The following is an 18110-nucleotide window of genomic DNA, read 5'->3' on the forward strand; positions in this document are numbered from 1 at the left end:
TTCTTTGTCATTATATTCATTGCCATGTGACTTTTACCTGCACCAAGATTAAGTTCAACATCAACTAGAAACTACTACTACAGGAGTACAGTTTTGTATCTAAATATTAAACAAAAACTTCACCTGTTACCTGGTAAAATTTTCCCAACAGGGTTATCTCTTAGCTCCCTCATCACTTCTTTTTTTTTTTTTTTTTAAAGATTTTATTTATTTATTCAACAGAGATAGAGACAGCCAGCGAGAGAGGGAACACAAGCAGGGGGAGTGGGAGAGGAAGAAGCAGGCTCATAGCAGAGGAGCCTGATATGGGGCTCGATCCCATAAGGCCGGGATCACGCCCTGAGCCGAAGGCAGATGCTTAACCGCTGTGCCACCCAGTCGCGCCCCCCCCATCACTTCTTGACTCCAAATAAAAGTTACTCTCTTAGATCTGTCAATGGCAGCAGCACTGCTGCTTATTACATATAATTTCATAATAGCATAGCCCTGCCAATGTGAACATGGGAGATCTTCATCTATATCTGAGAGGTCAAAGCACCATGGAGGACTGATGTTCTGTCCCAATTCCTTCAATCTTGGTATGATTTTCTTAGTATTATCAAAACTCCAAATAAGTAAGTGTATTTATTTAGTGACTTGCTAATTAGTTACTTGTCTGAAATAACATTTGGCTTTTTGATCTTTTTCAATTTTAGCAGGTCAGAGGTCTGTCTCTATTAGTAGGGCATAAAAAATAAATTGCTCAAAAAAAGGGCACTAGTGCCAGAATGATTCTAGCTTCAGAACTCTTCAGGTTGGTGCCTGTACTTATTGCTCTGTTGGTAATTCTTGAGAACCAAATAGTGGTCTCATGCTGATTACCTACAGTCATATGAAACTCCCTAGTTTATTCTACAGGTTTATACTTTCGAGTTGACCATGAATAGAACATCAGTAACTTTTTAAAGGACTATTCCTAAAACTAACCCAAATGAAATCAGTACAACTTTCCCCAAGGACACACTCATCCACATGAGAATAAAGAGAGAAAACCAAATTTCCATTATGTACCAAAGTTTGCCAGAGGGGGAAAAAAGTTTCCTTTGCTTTAATTTTTTCCTTTATTATAAAGCTGAGTCTACTGTGAGAGTTTCAACTTAAAGCTCTTTCTAAAACTAGATGGAAACTAAAACAAAAGGTCTATAGCATGCAGTAAATCTTGCAATTTGAAAGGTTTAAGAACCTTCAGAAAAGGCTATCCATTCAGATCTGCCAAAGCAAACAGAGAAGCACACACTGAGACCACGTTCCTGCCTGGGTGTTACCCATTTAAGTTGCAGGTTAAAGAGCATAACCAAAACATGTAACCAGAAAATCTTGTTTGCTATTTTCAAAACAATCATGACCGAAACAAAAACATTACTTCAGATTTTCAAGTTTAGTCAAGTCAAGAAGAGCCCATTTCATTTTAATTTACTTTCATTGTATAAGCCCTTTTAACCAACCGCAACTTTGTCCCAGAAAGAGTTTGATGTGATATTTCGTTATTGTCGATTATCTTCACTGAAACTTCAAAATATGAGTAAGCTGATTTGAGAATTATGTGTTTAAGAGACATTTTTGGGAGTTATTTTTCAAACTACAAAAATTAATTTTGCTACTTTTTTTTTTTTTTAACAGGAAATTGGCATTACAGTATATGTCTTAAAACTAACATCAAAAAAAGTGAATCTCAAAACTGGTTTCATGTCCAGGGGAGTGTCTCGACTAATTAAGAAGTCTCATTAAAATTCTCAAACAAAGCTGTTTAAAGTGAAAACTTAAATTGTGCCTAAAGTTTTTGGAGTATTAGCCTTTCCTCTAAAATCGACTGTGCGATTTACTCTAAGAAACACTAATCAGTCTAACAAACTAACCTTTCCTGAATAACCCACTATATGCCAGGCACTGTGTGATGAACTCTGCATCCATTTTCTCACTTAAATTTCATAATATACCTTCAGTAGCAACAGGCAACCGGTGAAAATTGTCAGTGACTACTGAATTTCTTAACAACATGAAACTCAAAAACCAAAGGCCTAAAAATTAAAGTTTTGGATAACCATTAAAAATTATCTTTTTGAAGACTATTCAGTGATACAAGAAAATGTTCAAGATGGAATTATAAGATAAAAAATTAAACTTTCACATTACATACAATAATAGCCTAAATATGCAAGAAAATATACGTGTCTATATAAAGTTTGAATGGTTATCTTTGGATGGTAGGATTACCAGCAATTTTCTAAAATAAGTGTATTATTTTTATAATCAGAAATTTACTCCAATTAAGCGTTACTCTAACGTACCTAAATCTGGTTGTTGAATGTATGAGATTTTACATCAAACATAGTATGAATGGAATGTATCGTGTAGCAGTTGAAAATAAGTTCCTTTGAAATTTTAATATATTTTGGTATAGACTAATGTATAATGAAAACTTTATTATGCAAACATTTCATTTGCGGTTCTGATTGAGTTGTTTTATAATATACCTTCAGTTTCCATTGCTTTAATTTTAAATGTGAAGAATTAAATACAGATTCTCTTAAAAGCTACATTGCTTTCATCTTAAATAAGTTAAACTTAAACAGAGCATGAAGCCATTGACTTCTTTACAAATATCTACTAAAAAATGAAATATAGACTTTGCAAACTTTGGAAATGTGTCAGACCCTAAAAGAGGGACCCTCTTTGCCACTGGTCAATTTTGTGCATACAGTAGGCACTCAATAGAATATGTTGAATGAATGGGCGAAGGAATGCATAAATGTCCTCTTTGGGTATATAGACTTACTTTCCCTTCACTTAGTTTAGATGACCTGAGAAGCACTTCCTCAAAATAACCCTCTGGTTCACCATGAGACGAATGCCTGGCACCAGCTGGTAGGAGATATTAATAGTATGCACATTAGGCACTTGTTCAAGGCACATAGATAGCTCAGTGATAAAATCTTTAGAAATATTTGGATAGTTAAGATTATTCAGAATATGAATCAGTTGTGGTTCCTTAAATCTTCACTCTAATTATTAAGAAATCAACATCTGTTTTTGGAAATTCTTTTAAAAAAGTAAGGTAACAGCAATAATTGCTTTCAATTTTAGAGGAACTCAGCATTTAGGGCTAAAGAAAAAAGCTTACAACAGCAAAATTCTTCTTTTTCCCTCCTTGTGACAAAGATTCTTTTGAAGGATTCATATGCTAAAAAAAGAAGAGAATTGACCTTTTCCTTCAAATTTCAATTTTCAGTATTTACCAATCACTTACCACTGACAAAGAAGTCTCTTACCCATAAAAGTACATTTCTATTCCTCCATAGGCAATTTAATGCTCCAAAAAAGTGATATGCTGATAATTACAAAATAGCCGAGGTCACCCTTAGTGACCTGTGGAGGGAGTGGGCAGAGAATGGTAATGGGACGGGGCTATACATGATGTTTCAAATAATACAGACTTCAGAAATACATGCATCTTCATCAGACAGAATTAACCATTTCAGCTACAAAATGACACTTGACAGTCACCTATCCTTGATCTAAAAATTTTCCAGATATTTTCTTTAACCAGTAAGGGACAACAAATTCAAAGCATCCATTTGTTTTGTTATAAAATGACCTATATCTTACATCACGGCCTTAAAGACATTATATTCTCTGAGCCATCACTACAAAAGTACTAGAATTCGGATGAAGTGTTTTTCTTACTTAGTGTGTAATGTCTCTAAATGTTTAAATCGACTCATAAAAATAGAAGATAAGCAGCTTTGAATCCTCAAATACTCTGATAAAGAGACAATTCTACTAGGTATCTCACATCATGTTACATTAAGGAATAAACAAGAATTAAGATACAGTTGCTGACCTTGAGGAACCTTCCATATGGCTGGGGAAATGACATGGGAAACAAGAGCTAATGAGATAAGAGAGATGCTCTATTGTGTGGTATGGAGAAAACAGACGTTCAAAGGCATAAAGATGTACTGCCCTCATTTTGGGCAGAGAAGCAAATGAGGCTGGAGGGGTGGGGCCATGTGGAGGGGTCTGGAAGTCTGGCAGAAATATTTAGATTTGATAGAGTAGCAAATGGGACAGTGAGATGTTTCTGCACAGAAGGATGAATTAAAGTTAGAGAAAGGAGTTAGGTAAAAAAATCAGCTAGGTCAACTAGAAAACTGATTAATATAGATACAATTTTTCTCTTAGCGTACTTTAAGTAATATCTCACAAAATCATGAGTGGATCTCCCCCAAATTTTCTGGGCTACACAGTCTTTTACACTTTCAATCATAATACACATTTTATCAATCTCTTTCTCTCCCTGTCTCCCTCTTTCTTTTGCTCAAATATATGCCAAGGAATGTACACAGCTGAATAAAAAATGAGAGAAAAAGGAAGCATGATTAATTAATTTTAACCTGAAAACTGCTGGTACAAATTCATTTGTAACTCACTTGAAATTAATGTGAAAATAAAATTAAAATGGTGTCATTACCACTGAATCTAATTCTAGGAAAATTCTAATGTACACTTATATTTTACTGACCATTAAACTCACTTAAAAATACATGAAATGCAGGATTATAACTTACTGTGCTTTATTTTGTGAGCAATTTAATATTTATGCATACTAAGAATAAAGTAACTTTACTTTGCACATTATCAAAAAGCATAATGTAATTACATTTAGCTTGAGTAGATAAGTAAAACAAATATATATTGATTTTACCTTTGCTTTAGTCGTCTTTTGGCCGTTGTGGGAACATTAGCACCATAGCCATAGGCAAAAAGAACCCTTTCAGCCTCATCTTCATTTTCAACTGAAAAATATTAAAGTGTATGATGTAAAATCAGTTTTTTTCCCCTTAAAAAGCACGGCAGACGTGAAAATAAAAGAGGTCATACTAATGAATCAGGGAGCATAAGAACATTAAAAAGGACTAATGCATAATCTCAAACAGTCCATTTGTAAGTCCATATTTCTTAAAGTACATGGTCACTTAAATTCATTCCATTTATTTTTAAAAGGTGCAGGGCTTGCATCATATGACATGTTAAAGTTTCTTGTTATAAAGCATAATAATACAGATGTGTTATTCTGAATGATTCTTTTTTTTTTTTTTAAAGATTTTATTTATTTATTTGACAGAGAGAGAGACAGCCAGAGAGAGAGGGAACACAAGCAGGGGGAGTGGAAGAGGAAGAAGCAGGCTCCCAGTGGAAGAGCCTGATGTGGGGCTCGATCCCATAACGCCAGGATCACGCCCTGAGCCGAAGGCAGACGCTTAACGACTGAGCCACCCAGGCGCCCCATTATTCTGAATGATTCTAAGGCTTTTTACGTGGAATGTATGTTATGTAATTATAAATAAGTAATGATAACATCAATCTCACTACTTCTCTTCTTGATAAAAGAAATGACTATTTTTAATTAGGAAAGATGTGCATTATTTTATCAGAACAACTTTATCCTAACTTGCAATAATGAAACTGTGCACTTAAGTAGGCTACTCTGTGAAAAAAATGTACAGTACTAAGAATGTATTGACGGCCTTTTTTTTTTTTAAATTAGAAAAAAGCTCAGTGAGACCAATTCTAAATTCTGCCACTGTCACACCACTCTTTTTCAGAAGGAATTTTAACTGACAGGTTAGCATTTCATTGTTAATTGTTAAAAAGCTTAAAGGCCATGGCAATTTTACTGTAAGTTAGGATTAAAAAAATAATTAAAGCCCATAAAAACTAAAGGTTTACTAGCTCAAATTAAAGCAGTCAATGACATGTAACAATTTTTATAACATTATTCAACAACAACCATTATTTTAACATTAAAAAGAAACCTTCCAGAAGTGTTTCAGATTTAAAACAAAGCCACACAGTTCATCTTAGTAAGTGAATCTATTTGCAGGCCCATTACTGTAATATGCATACATTTGTTGACCAATCCTTTTATGGGTATAAGCAGAATTTTAAATACATTTTTCCTGTTTTCCCTCAATTTTACCCCTATTTTTCATGGTGAACCAGGGTTAGTTTTCAGAGGTAGAATTATTAGTTGGCTGGTAAATGTGGAAGCAAGAGATGACATACGCCACTGCCAATACTGTTATCAGCTGTCATGGCTCCAGATCCAAGATGAAGTCTCCAATTTAGCTGTATCAGAATGGCAGGAGGGCTTTATTAGAGCTTTATTAGAGGGCTTTATTTAGATACCTATCTGACTCTTGTCTCTAAATTCAGAAGGAAGAAGTTAAATGTAGTTAACATCTCAAAAACTCGTCAGATATTAATGGACACCTTAAATTTAAGTTTAATACCTAATGGATTAATAACTCATGGTATAACTATTCTAGTAGTGATTTAAGTACAGAAACAACGTACTGTACACCACATGGTAAATGGTACCAAAGAGATTTGTGTCTGATGTGTCTTAGAAGTACAGAGCACCAAGCACCTCTATCTGAATGCTACCATTTTTCTTAAGCTAGAAGCATTAGGAGGAGAATGTGTGAGGAGACTAACATTCATAGAGAAGGCACAGGAGGGCCTGTGCATGTGTAAAGGCACAGAGCTGTGAAGTTTTAGTAACTGTGAGATAAGTGGTTGGGGTTAGCTTAGAGAACAATGGTAGTAGAAAGGTAGGCTCAGTTCCAACTATGACTGCAACTAAAGTCTTACTTGCTAGGGCAAGGAATTTGGATTTTCTTTCACGGTCAACAAGAAACTAATAGAAAGGTGACATGACCAAAAGATCTTTGCTGTTGATGCTGATATTATAGAAAAATAATTTCTAATAATGGGGAAAAGGATGGCCTATATGAGCACAGAGAACTCCTCACAAGTTATAGTAATAATCCAGTTAAGACATGATCCCTAAGAGCAAAGGGAGGATGAAGAGAAGACTTAGATTCTAGACAAATGAATAGGTGTGGAGGTGAGATAAGGCATTAGATAGAATGAGGGAGAAATCAAGGCTGACAAAAGGTGGATAGTAATTAGACTTTAACCTTACTAACATCAAGAATACAAGAAAATTAGTTAAGTTTCATAGAAGAAAAAATGTAAGAAATGTTACCCATTTAATGACTGCAGGAACTCTTTACAGATCTATGCAATCATTAGCCTACATACAGTAAATGAAATTGTGGAAAGCGGATAAGATTATCCAGAGAAAGGGTGAGTAAGAACTGAAGAGTTGTTGAGGAGGAAAACCCATGGTGAACAATTAGATAGAATAAGCTAGAAGGAGAGACAACAAAATCGATGGAGAAGAAACAAAGGCAGGTGACTTTCGAGAAGAAAGAGAAGCATCTCAAGAAATGTGACAAATGCCTTGCAGAGGTTACAAGTAGGATGAGATGGACAGCAGGTTCCAGAATCTGGTTTTCTTTTTATATTGGGATTTATTTAGCTTCTGGGCAATACTCTCTCTCTCTTTCTTTCTTTTAGTAGGCTCCATGAGCCCAATGTGGGACTTGAACTCACAACCCCGAGATCAAGACCTGAGCTGAGATAAAGAGTCCAACACTTAACCAACTGAGCCACCCAGGAACCCCACAATACATCTAACAAATGTATGAGATCTTTGAAAACTAAACTCCTCAAATATCCAAATAATACACACTTATTTAATTATAAAGAGCAATTCAAGTATAAATAGGCTATGTCATTTGCCACAATTATACCCTAATAAATGAAGTCTAGCCATCTTCATCAGCTGAAATTTGCTATATTAGATGGTGATCCTTTGAAAACTGTACACAATGTAGTATTAAAAAAGAATGTTTTGTACTACATCTTTAAAATTTTTGTTACTAAGTATTCTTTAAGGGTAGGATTTCCATTGTGAAAGGATAGAGACGAACCTAGTTTCTTGATCTTCCAAGTATAAATATATTTTATTCTAAGATGATTTTATCATTAGCCATCAGGGAAATTCAAATCAAAACCACATTGAGATACCACCTTACACCAGCTAGAATGGCAAAAATGGACAAGGCGGGAAACAACAACCTGTTGGAGAGGATGTAGGAAAGGGGATCCCTCTTACACTGCTGGTGGGAATGCAAGTTGGGACATCCACTTTGGAAAACAGTGTGAAGGTCCCTTAAAAAGTTAAAAATTGAGCTACCCTATGATCCAGCCATTGCACTACTGGGTATTTACCCCAAAGATACAGACGTAGTGAAGAGAAGGGCCATACGCACCCCAATGTTCATAGCAGCATTGTCCATAATAGCTAAATTGTGGAAGGAGCCGAGATGCCCTTCAACAGATGACTGGATTAAGAAGATGTGGTCCATATATACAATGGAATATTACTCAGCTATCAGAAAGAACGATTACACAACATTTGCAGCAACATGGATGGGACTGGAGATTACGCTAAGTGAAATAAGTCAAGCAGAGAAAGACAATTATCATATGGTTTCACTCATTTATGGAACATAAGAAATAGGAAGATTGGTAGGAGAAGGAAGGGAAGAAAGAAGGGGGGGTAAACAGAAGGGGGAATGAACCATGAGAGACTGTGGACTCTGGGAAACAAGCTGAGGGCTTCAGAGGGGAGAGGGGTGGGGGATTGGGATAGGCCGGTGATGGGTATTAAGGAGGGCACACATTGCATGGTGCACTGGGTGTGATATGCAAGTTATGAATCATGGAGCATTGCATCAAGAACTGGGGATGTACTGTATGGTGACTAATATAACAAAATAAATATTATTTAAAAAAAATAAGATGATTTTAAGATGGTTTAAACAATAGCAAAGCAAAAATTTATTTCTGTATTTTTTCTAAAGATTTTATTAAGAGGGATGCCTGGGTGGCTCAGTCAGTTAAGTGTCTGACTCTTGATTTTGGCTCAGGTCATGATCTCAGGGTAGTGAGACTGAGCCCTGCATCCAGCTCTGTGCTGGGCATACAGTCTGCTTAGATTCTCTCTCTCCCTCTCCCTCTGCCAGCACCCCCCTCCCACCCGGCCTGGGTGTGTGTGCTCTCTATCTTGCTCTCTCTCAAAAAAAAGATTTTATTAAGAAAATATTTACACATATGGAAAAGCTGAAAGATGTTTACAGTGTACACCCATATAGCTCAACATCTGGATTCTAAGTTAAATGTTGCATTATACGTAATTTATCACACACCTATCACTATATCCATTTATGAATCTTACATTTCTGATGTATTTCCAAATAAGTTGTAGACATCTGTCCATTACTCTCAACAGTTCAACATGTAAATTATCAACTATAGTTCAATATTTGTTCTTTTTTTAAAACTTTTTTTAAAACTACAAAAAGTTCTTTTTTTAAAACAAATTAAATTTACATATGGTAAGAGGTACAGATCTTAAGTCTACCACTCATTGAATTCTGAGAAATATACACATATGTGTAACACAAACCCTATTAAGATACAGAATTCCAAACTGTGGAAAGTTCCCTCGTATCTCTTTTCCCGGGTAATTTTTGGTGATAACCATCCTTAGAGGCAACCACTGCTCTGCATTTTTTCACTATAGATTAGTTTCTCCTCCTCTAGAATTTTATATAAATTTAGTCATATAACGTTTCTTAGACTAAGCATGAAGTTTTTCAGATTCATCCACGTTGTTGAAGAATCAGTAGTTTGTTTCTTTTTATTGAGGAGTAGTATTCTACAGTATAAAACGTATTACGGTTTGATGAGCCATTTTCCTGTGATAATCACCTGGGCTGTTGCCAGTTTTTGACTAACATGAATACAGCTCCTAAGAATATCCAGGTAGAATTCTTTTTGTGTGCATGTGTTTTCTTTTCTTTTGGGCAAAATACATAGGAATGGAATTGCCGTACTATTGGATAGGCTGTTTGGTTCTATAACAAATTGCAGTTGTTCTATATTCTCACTAACATTGCTATAACCAGTCTTTCTAATTTCAGTCATTTTGGTAGGTGTGTACTAGTATTAAATGTGGGCCTTTTAATAGGCCCTTGCATTTTCATTAAATGGAATATTAAAAGTATTTTAATACTTTTTAATGTATTATTTTAATGTAATATTTTAATGTAACTGCATTACAATGTTTTATATAAGTTATAAAAATAGAAATCTTGCCTTGTACCCTCCCTTAAAGGGAAAGCATTTAATATTTCATCAGTGGTATGATATTAGCAGTAGGTTCTTTGTAGATACCCTTTATCAGATTGAGGAAGTTCTGTTCTACTCCTGATTTGTTTAGACAGAGGGACATATGCAAAATTACGCAGATAAGAAGGAGTATGGCACTTTCAAAATAAGATGATATGATAGGGAACGGCAAGGCATGAACGATAAAGGACAGTCTAATGAAAAGAGTCATGCTAAGGAATCTGACTTTATGCTGTCTTAAGAAGATGACAAAGAGGCATTAAAGCAGGTGTATGGTACAATCAAATCTGTATTTATAAAGATTCCTCTGATTCCAGTGAAGACACTGAAGACAAATTTGGAAACTTGCAGTTATCAGATATTGACCTTAGAACTGGAAAAAAGATAATGGTAAGAATTAAATAAAAGTTTTCCTTAAATGGGCCTACAAATATAACATAGCCTTTACAAGAAAATGTGCGCAAAACAGATCCGAATCCAATTTCAACTTCAACTGAAGTTTAAACCCACTTTATAAGAATGTCCCTGATATTTCTGACTTTTGAACAAAAATGATGTGCTATAGCAAACATCTCAGTCAATGGTGAAATGTTAATTTAAAATATTCCCTTAACACCAAGGATAACAGTGGAAGATAGCATAATAAGAGGAAACAGAAGAAGTAGAAATTGAAGGTCCAGGATTATAACCAGATGTATTCTGGAATTCTTGTTTCTTATGACTCATTCAAAGCGTCACCTCCCCTCTTACGTATTGTGTTCCTCACCTCCAAGGTGGAATTAACTTATGACCTCTTGTGTATTTCCACTGAGAAATGCCTATTTCTTGCTAATAGCACATATCTTGCTACTTTAATTATCTTTAATATGTTTGTTTCTTCCAGTGGTCTAGGTGAGGAAGTCTTATCAACAAGAACTATCACATGAACTCCACAGTCCCAGACCCTGGTACATGTAAACATTTAATTGTTCGATGAGGAACTGAATAAATGAAAAGATAAAGTCTATCATAGTTAACCTATTTTTTAAGTGCCAACGACTAAAATTAAGATTAACTAATTTTTAAAATATAAGATACATATTTTTTGAAAGTCACCAATTGGATTTTAAAGAAATATACCAAAGCGGTTTTAGAAATGATACCAGGTTCCTTGTGTTGCCAGAAAAAAGAGCTGTGTGTGTGAGGTAGTGGGCGACTTACTTTCTGCAGTTTGCATTATTATTTCATCGAGCTCTTTTTCCAATCTCTCATAAATGTCTAGCCTTGCCTGATGCTCAGAGTTCTGTGATTGAAGTTCAGTAATGCGTTTTTCAGAAGACACTTGGAGACTATAAAATTCTTTAGTTAAAACCTAATAGTGGAAGAAACAAATTGCAAAGGCAGAATTAAATAAGGTTAACAGTTAAGACAAATAGGTGACACAAAAAATACTTTTACATTTTTTTCCCTCTTCCTAATGATTTTAATATGAGGGGAAAGTAGCTTGATTGAGATGACTGAGGACATGAGATACATTTATTTCTAAGATAAATAATTCATTTGTCTGTAACAAAATTATGAAGCACGTTACTGTATGAACGGAATAAACAACAAATTGAAGACTTGGAAATAGTTATAGGAGTAAGATTAGCATTTGCCTGTTAGAACTAAGAAGATGCAAGAGTGTTATACTTACCAGAAGGTCATTTATTTGGCATTTGTAGCTTTTGGAGAAAGGCTTGCAGTGCAGGCTTACAAAGCTGTGTGTAAAAATGATATACTCATCCTTCAGTTTTCCATCAGAGCTTATTTCATCTATGCTTACCATGGTTTTAATGAGATTCTGGTTTCTTGAACAATCATAAATTCAAAGCAACAAGTCAAAATGATGAAAATGAAGTGCCACTTGGGGCAGTAACAGAAAATGCCTTTGTACAGAAAGGAAGGATTTAAAAAATTATAAAAAAGAGATACGGAAACTGGAGCTATTTTGTCTAAGAACAAAAAATCCTACATTCTTCAATGGTGATATGTTGAAGGAATCACCATGATGATAATGAATTCACTAAAAAAAAAGGAGACATTACTAGTGACAAAGGAAATGTTTTAATGCCTCAATTAAATTCCAATTATCTAGAAAGTTTACTAGCTAGAACTGACTGAATTATGCAGCGGTACTACACTTACTTCCCAATACAGCACAAGCAATGTGGTATTTCCTTAGAAGCAACAGAATATCATGGTTAAGAATATGAGTTTGTAGCCAGAAAGATCTGTATTTCAGTGCTGGCGTTGACCCTTATTAGTTGTGGATCATACGCAATTATTCTTTCCAGGCCTACCTCAAAACATTGTTGGAAGGATTACATAAGATGATAAATTTGCAGTGTTTAGCAGAGTGCCTAGAATACAGTAAGTCTGAAAAGCAGTATTACCACTGAAAGAATTACGAGAATGTTATATTAAATGGCTCATAGAAATAGAGATCCACTTGCTTAATTACTCTGAATTCTCTATAATGAAACAATTTTTAACACAACTTATATTCTCTCGTGACATTAAGTTCACCTTAACAAACTATGTGATTGTGTGCTTTCCGTGATGTGGAAAAAGCAGAAGATGCAGATTTACTTCCAGTTTTTTACAAACAAATTACAATTTAATTTCCCTTAACCTATTCTATCTTATTTTCCTTCAATTATTTCCATCAAAACTTCCCCCCAAAATAAATCAAACATTATCCCCCACCTTCCAAATTTATTCTTTTGGAGGATAAAGGAAGAGTAACATGGGAATAATGATGATTATGATGATGATTATTATAATGATGATGGGATGATTTTAGTGTCCCTTTTGGAACAGAAAAAGAAAATTCATCTTTTAGTATTATTTCTTCTTTATTCTTGCCAGCTGGGAATATGTTTTCTAGAGACTTATTAATTCATTATAACTAAATTGTTAGTCAGTGAAATAATGTAGAGCTTTCATAGAATTTATTATATTGAGATGTAATTCATTAAGACTTCGGTGGTTGATGACACTAATTCCATGGTCGAAAGAGAGGATCAGTAAGAACAGTGCTAACTGACCGTTCTCATAGCACAACTGATACAAATGAAAATTTGTACTCCACCTCCCTCAATAAAACCACCACACAATGAAAAACTGCAGAAGTGGACATCTAAAAAGATCAATAATCAAAATGCTCAAGATGGGATATTTTGTAAATTATTATTTTAATAAGAGATTTTAAAAGTAGTATTAAATTGAGAGATACAATTTAAAATTCTCTCTTCATAACACAGAGGAGGGATTGCCAGAAACACCTAACACCTCTGTACTATATGGTGGAGAATTCCCTTTTACTATGGTTTTGTCTGAGTGGTTGTTATAAATACATTTATCACTGTTTCTGAAAAGCCAAAGAAGAACTTGATTACTGGACTTATGAAAGGCTATTATTTGAAAGATTCTTTAGGAAAAACTAATACATGAACATTTGAGTTTGAACATGAATGCATAAAATAGATCAGCTGCTTTTAGAAATCCATTAGACATCAAGCTTTCACAGTGGGTATTTCCTTCCTTTAAATAATAGAATAATACAAAATTATATAAAATTATATATATATAATTACATATAAAATGGATGATAATACAAAACTATAGGTCAATAATTGCTTTAAAAAGAGATAAAAATATAAAAAAATATAAAGCCAGTGTTTTGGGAGCCTTTGCCAATTGATAGTTAGAATACAATAAATTGTCTCCAAGCTATAAATCAATGAGAATATTGGGTAAAAGCCACAGAAAAGTATATAAATACAACAATCTTTATCTTTCGCAAATTTCTCTCTAAATTCTTGTAAAGAATTGTCTTAGAAATACCTTCCAGTATTTCAGAAATATGGATTTGAGCAATAGTACTATAGTAACATTCATGAAACCATTCATTCACTCATTATCTCTTGAGCATCCACCATGAGCAAAGCACATGTTAGATATTGGTGACACAATGATAAATGAATAGTCCCTGTCCCATCAAGGCTCCCAGTTTAACGGAGAAGAAAATGTAAAGAAATTCCCCTAAAGCCTCAGTTTTATCTACCAGTTTTCAGAATCATAATTTTTTTTTTTTTTTACAAAGGTGTTTCTCCATAACCTTTACACAAAAAAACACAATAATTGCTAGTCACCTGCATTCACTGACATGGGAGAGTGGTTTTCACACTGCCAGTTGTAACATAAGAGGTCATGAAATCAATATGGATTGCAACCAGCTAAAAATAATAAAATAGAATGGTTCAGAAAAACATTAGCACCATGTACTATTTAGTGACATGTTTGTTTCAGAAATACAGAGTGAGAGGAAGTGCTTCCCTGTCTTCCTATATGTACCTCCCATCCCCCCTCCATCAGCCCCAAGCAAATCCTTAAGCACAGTCATCCAATCTGGAAACAACAAACAACAACAACAACAACAACAACAACAACAAAAAAGGAAAGGCATTTTGCTAGGAATTATGAAACTTAAACCATGGAAAATATAACTTGCAAAAGAATAATTCTAAATTAGAGCTGATCAAATACAGTCTAATCGAAAAGGTGTGGGAGAATCCACTGTTGGCAGATTATATGACTGCAGTAGGTTCCCGAAGAAGGTATTTGAAAAAGTTTTAAATGCCGAACATTGGTTTGCTTTAGAAGTATACACTATCTACAGTTTTTGCTTCTGTTTCTTTAAATATATATGTATTTAATTTTGTTTTTATATTTTTCCCTAAGGCTTTATTTTCTGTGAGAACCTTTATCTTGTCAATCTTAGTTTTACCTATCAGAGTACTTTTCAGAAATGTAATCTCTGAGAGATTATTGTAATGAAAACTTACATCATCAGCTAATTAATCACGCTAATGACATCATTACAATTTTTTAAATGAGCATTTCCCAAAAATCTAAAATATTCAGGAACATGACTACATGTAATCATAAAATACACGAATATAGCAAAAAATATAGTTCATAATAGAGTGAAAATTAATTATCAACTATTTAAATAAACTAATTCCAATTTTTACTATAATAAATAATGCCATGATATATTCCATTAATATAAACCTTTACAAGCATCTCTTATTATTTCTTCAGGTAAAATTCTTTTAAAATTATTAGATCAATTTTTTGCCAATATTTTATTTATTTATTTATTTAAGACAGAGACAGCACACAAGCGGGGTGAAGGGCAGAGGGAGAAGCAGACTCCCCACTAAGAGGGGAGCCCGATGTGGGGCTCAAACCCAGGACTCTGGGATCATGATCTGAGCTTAAGGCAGACGCTTAACTGACTGAGCCAACCCAGGCGCCCCTATTGGATCAATTTTTTAAGGACTTTAACGTAAGTCACTATATTGTCCTCCAGATGAGATGTTCCATTTTCTGACTGCATGAGATCTCCCTTTTAAGGGTACTCTTGCCAGCAGTTTGAAAACAACAAGCAGACCTATGTAAAAGCAGAAAAGAGTTTAAATTTACGTTTCTGTAATTATTAGGGAGAATACATATTTTTGTTTATTCCTTGGCAATTTGTATGTCTTTCCTTGGAAACAGTTCTTTTCTTCTTTCCACCTATTCTCTAGAAGAGGAAGGTATGTCCTTTTGGTAAGACATCTTTTAAAAGTAAGGAGACAAGCCCTTTCTCCTACATAACACGAATATTATTTTTCAGTCTTCATTTTGCCCTTTAAAAGTATTCAGACTTATTATTTATTTATTTATTTATTTATTTATTTATTTATTTATTTATTTATTTATTTTTAAAAGATTTTATTTATTTATTCGACAGAGAGAGAGGCAGCCAGTGAGAGAGGGAACACAGGCAGGGGGAGTGGGAGAGGAAGAAGCAGGCTCCCAGTGGAGGAGCCTGATGTGGGGCTCGATCCCAGGATGCTGGGACCACACCCTGAGCCGAAGGCAGACGCCCAACGACTGAGCCACCCAGGCGCCCCCAGACTTATTTTTTAAACACAGAAGCATTAAAGGTTTTTTTTTTTTTAAATATTTCCTATATGATTTCTTTGCCTGCTTGTAATCAACAGATCAACAGAATCCCCAAACTGACATAATATAAAATTTCATCTGTATTTATTTTTAATAGTTTCATAGTTCTGTATTTACATTTAGCTAGGAACCACTGGAGTTTCACTTTGATATGCAGTGTGAAGTATATAAGTAACTATTTTCTCTAAATACTCTAATGATTATCACAGCACCTTTTGTTGTCCAATCCACCTTCCCCCTAATTTGTATTATAACCTTTACAATGAATACATTCTTGAATTCATGTGATTATGGGTCTTGACTTCGTACTTGATACCACTTATGGATGTTTTTTGAGTGGGCTTTAATTATTCTTGCCTCAGAATGAATTTTAAAATGTGATACATATTTCTTCTCATTCTTTTTAGCAATCTTCTTCAAAAACTGATTATTCTTGGGGCACCTGGGTGGCTCAGTGGGTTGAGCGTCCAACTCTTGGCTTCGGCTCAGGTCATGATCTCAGTGTTGAAAGACTCACACCCATGCTCAGTGGGGAGTCTGCTTGAAGATTCTCCCCCTTTGCCCCTCCCACCATTCACATACACTCACTCTCTCTCTAAAATAAATAAGTAAATCTTAAAAATTGATTATTCCTTGTTTTTCCTTCTAGTTATACTGTAGTATTACTTTGTTCAGTTAAAAAAGAGCATGCTAGCATTTGAATAAAAATATATAATATCACTTGATAAAAATAGGAAAACATGTAGTATTGCATATTACCTTCCAGAAAGATGGTATTTCTTATATATTAGTGAAGTTGTATGCTTTTCTTGATATAGGCTCTGCACAATTCCTACTAAAAATATTCCAAGTAATTACATATTTTTAGTTGCCATTGTGAATGAGATCTTTCTCTTTCTTTCTTTTTATTTTCTAACAATTCCAGTCCTTTTTGTAACAAAAATATATGTATCGTGTGTGTGTGTGTGCGTGCATGTACACATGCAGGGCAGTGCTAGGTCCCACAGGTAAAATAAAGCTCAATAGGATATTGATCTTATACTTATTAAGCTTATATGCTATGCTGATTTTATTATATTTTTTAAATTATTTTTTTAAATTAAACTCTATGCCCAAAGTGGTGCTCTAGCTCCTGACCCTGAATCAAGAGTTGCATGTTCTACTGACTGAGCCAGCCAGGAGCCCTATATGACGCTAATTTTTAAGATTTTATTTTTTTATGAAAGAGAGAGAGAGGGGGAGGCAGGGAGGGAGGGTGTGTGAACAGGGGTGGGGAGCAAAGGGGGATGAAGAAGGCGGGGAAATACTCTCAAGCAGACTCCATGCTGAGCATGGAGCCCAACGTGGAGCTCAATCTCACCACCCTGAGCCGAATCCAAGTAACCTGAGCCACCCAAGCACCCCTGTTATACTAATTTTAAAAGACAAGTTTGTATATGTACCTCTAATTTTTTCTGATATTTTTCACATTCCAATTGACACTGTGTGAGATTTCTTGCAGTTTCCTCTTGGATAAGTTGAACACGCTCACTTTCAAAAGATTTTAATTTACTTTGATGGAGATATTCTGTTACTTTGCTTTCTGTACTAAGTTGCAGTTCTCTGTACCTGAAAGAAGCAGAAGGGTTATGAGACTCTATGTAAGAAATCTCAATGATTTATATAAACATAAACATTACTTCTACTTTTTCTACATCCTCATATTATTATGTAGTGAATAACTTATATTTATACAGCAAAGCTTTTGTAAATAATTTAGATAGGCATATGTATGGAAATATGCTAAGTCTGGAGAACAACACATGCCAACTAAACTACCTCTATTACTCCCTCATTTTTATTCCTTCCATCCCCAAATAATTATTGCCTATTATTATTATTTTGTAAGATGTTTAAAATAAAAAATAGAGCAAGTTTCAGTTATATTG

The 18110-nt window shown here is 34.5% G+C and overlaps 1 protein-coding gene across 5 annotated transcripts in view; it reads right to left on the reverse strand.

Moving 5' to 3' along the window:
• The window catches only part of PIBF1 (progesterone immunomodulatory binding factor 1), a 197859-nt gene that overhangs the window by 68344 nt on the left and 111405 nt on the right, over positions 1-18110 (reverse strand). For all 5 annotated transcript variants that reach the window (XR_015725925.1, XR_006782073.2, XM_045810903.2 and 2 more), the window contains exons 11-13: positions 17625-17790; positions 11347-11497; positions 4745-4835 (exon numbers count right to left, since the gene is read on the reverse strand). Coding sequence is in view for 3 of the 5 variants with exons in the window: in XM_045810903.2 (XP_045666859.1) it covers positions 4745-4835; positions 11347-11497; positions 17625-17790 (408 nt within the window). In the remaining 2 variants the exon portion in view is untranslated. The remainder of the gene's footprint in view (positions 1-4744; positions 4836-11346; positions 11498-17624; positions 17791-18110) is intronic.

This window comes from Ursus americanus, chromosome 10, assembly GCF_024610735.1.
Source record: "Ursus americanus isolate L20-20 chromosome 10, mUrsAme1.1.p, whole genome shotgun sequence".
In the NCBI taxonomy this organism is placed as follows: domain Eukaryota; kingdom Metazoa; phylum Chordata; class Mammalia; order Carnivora; family Ursidae; genus Ursus; species Ursus americanus.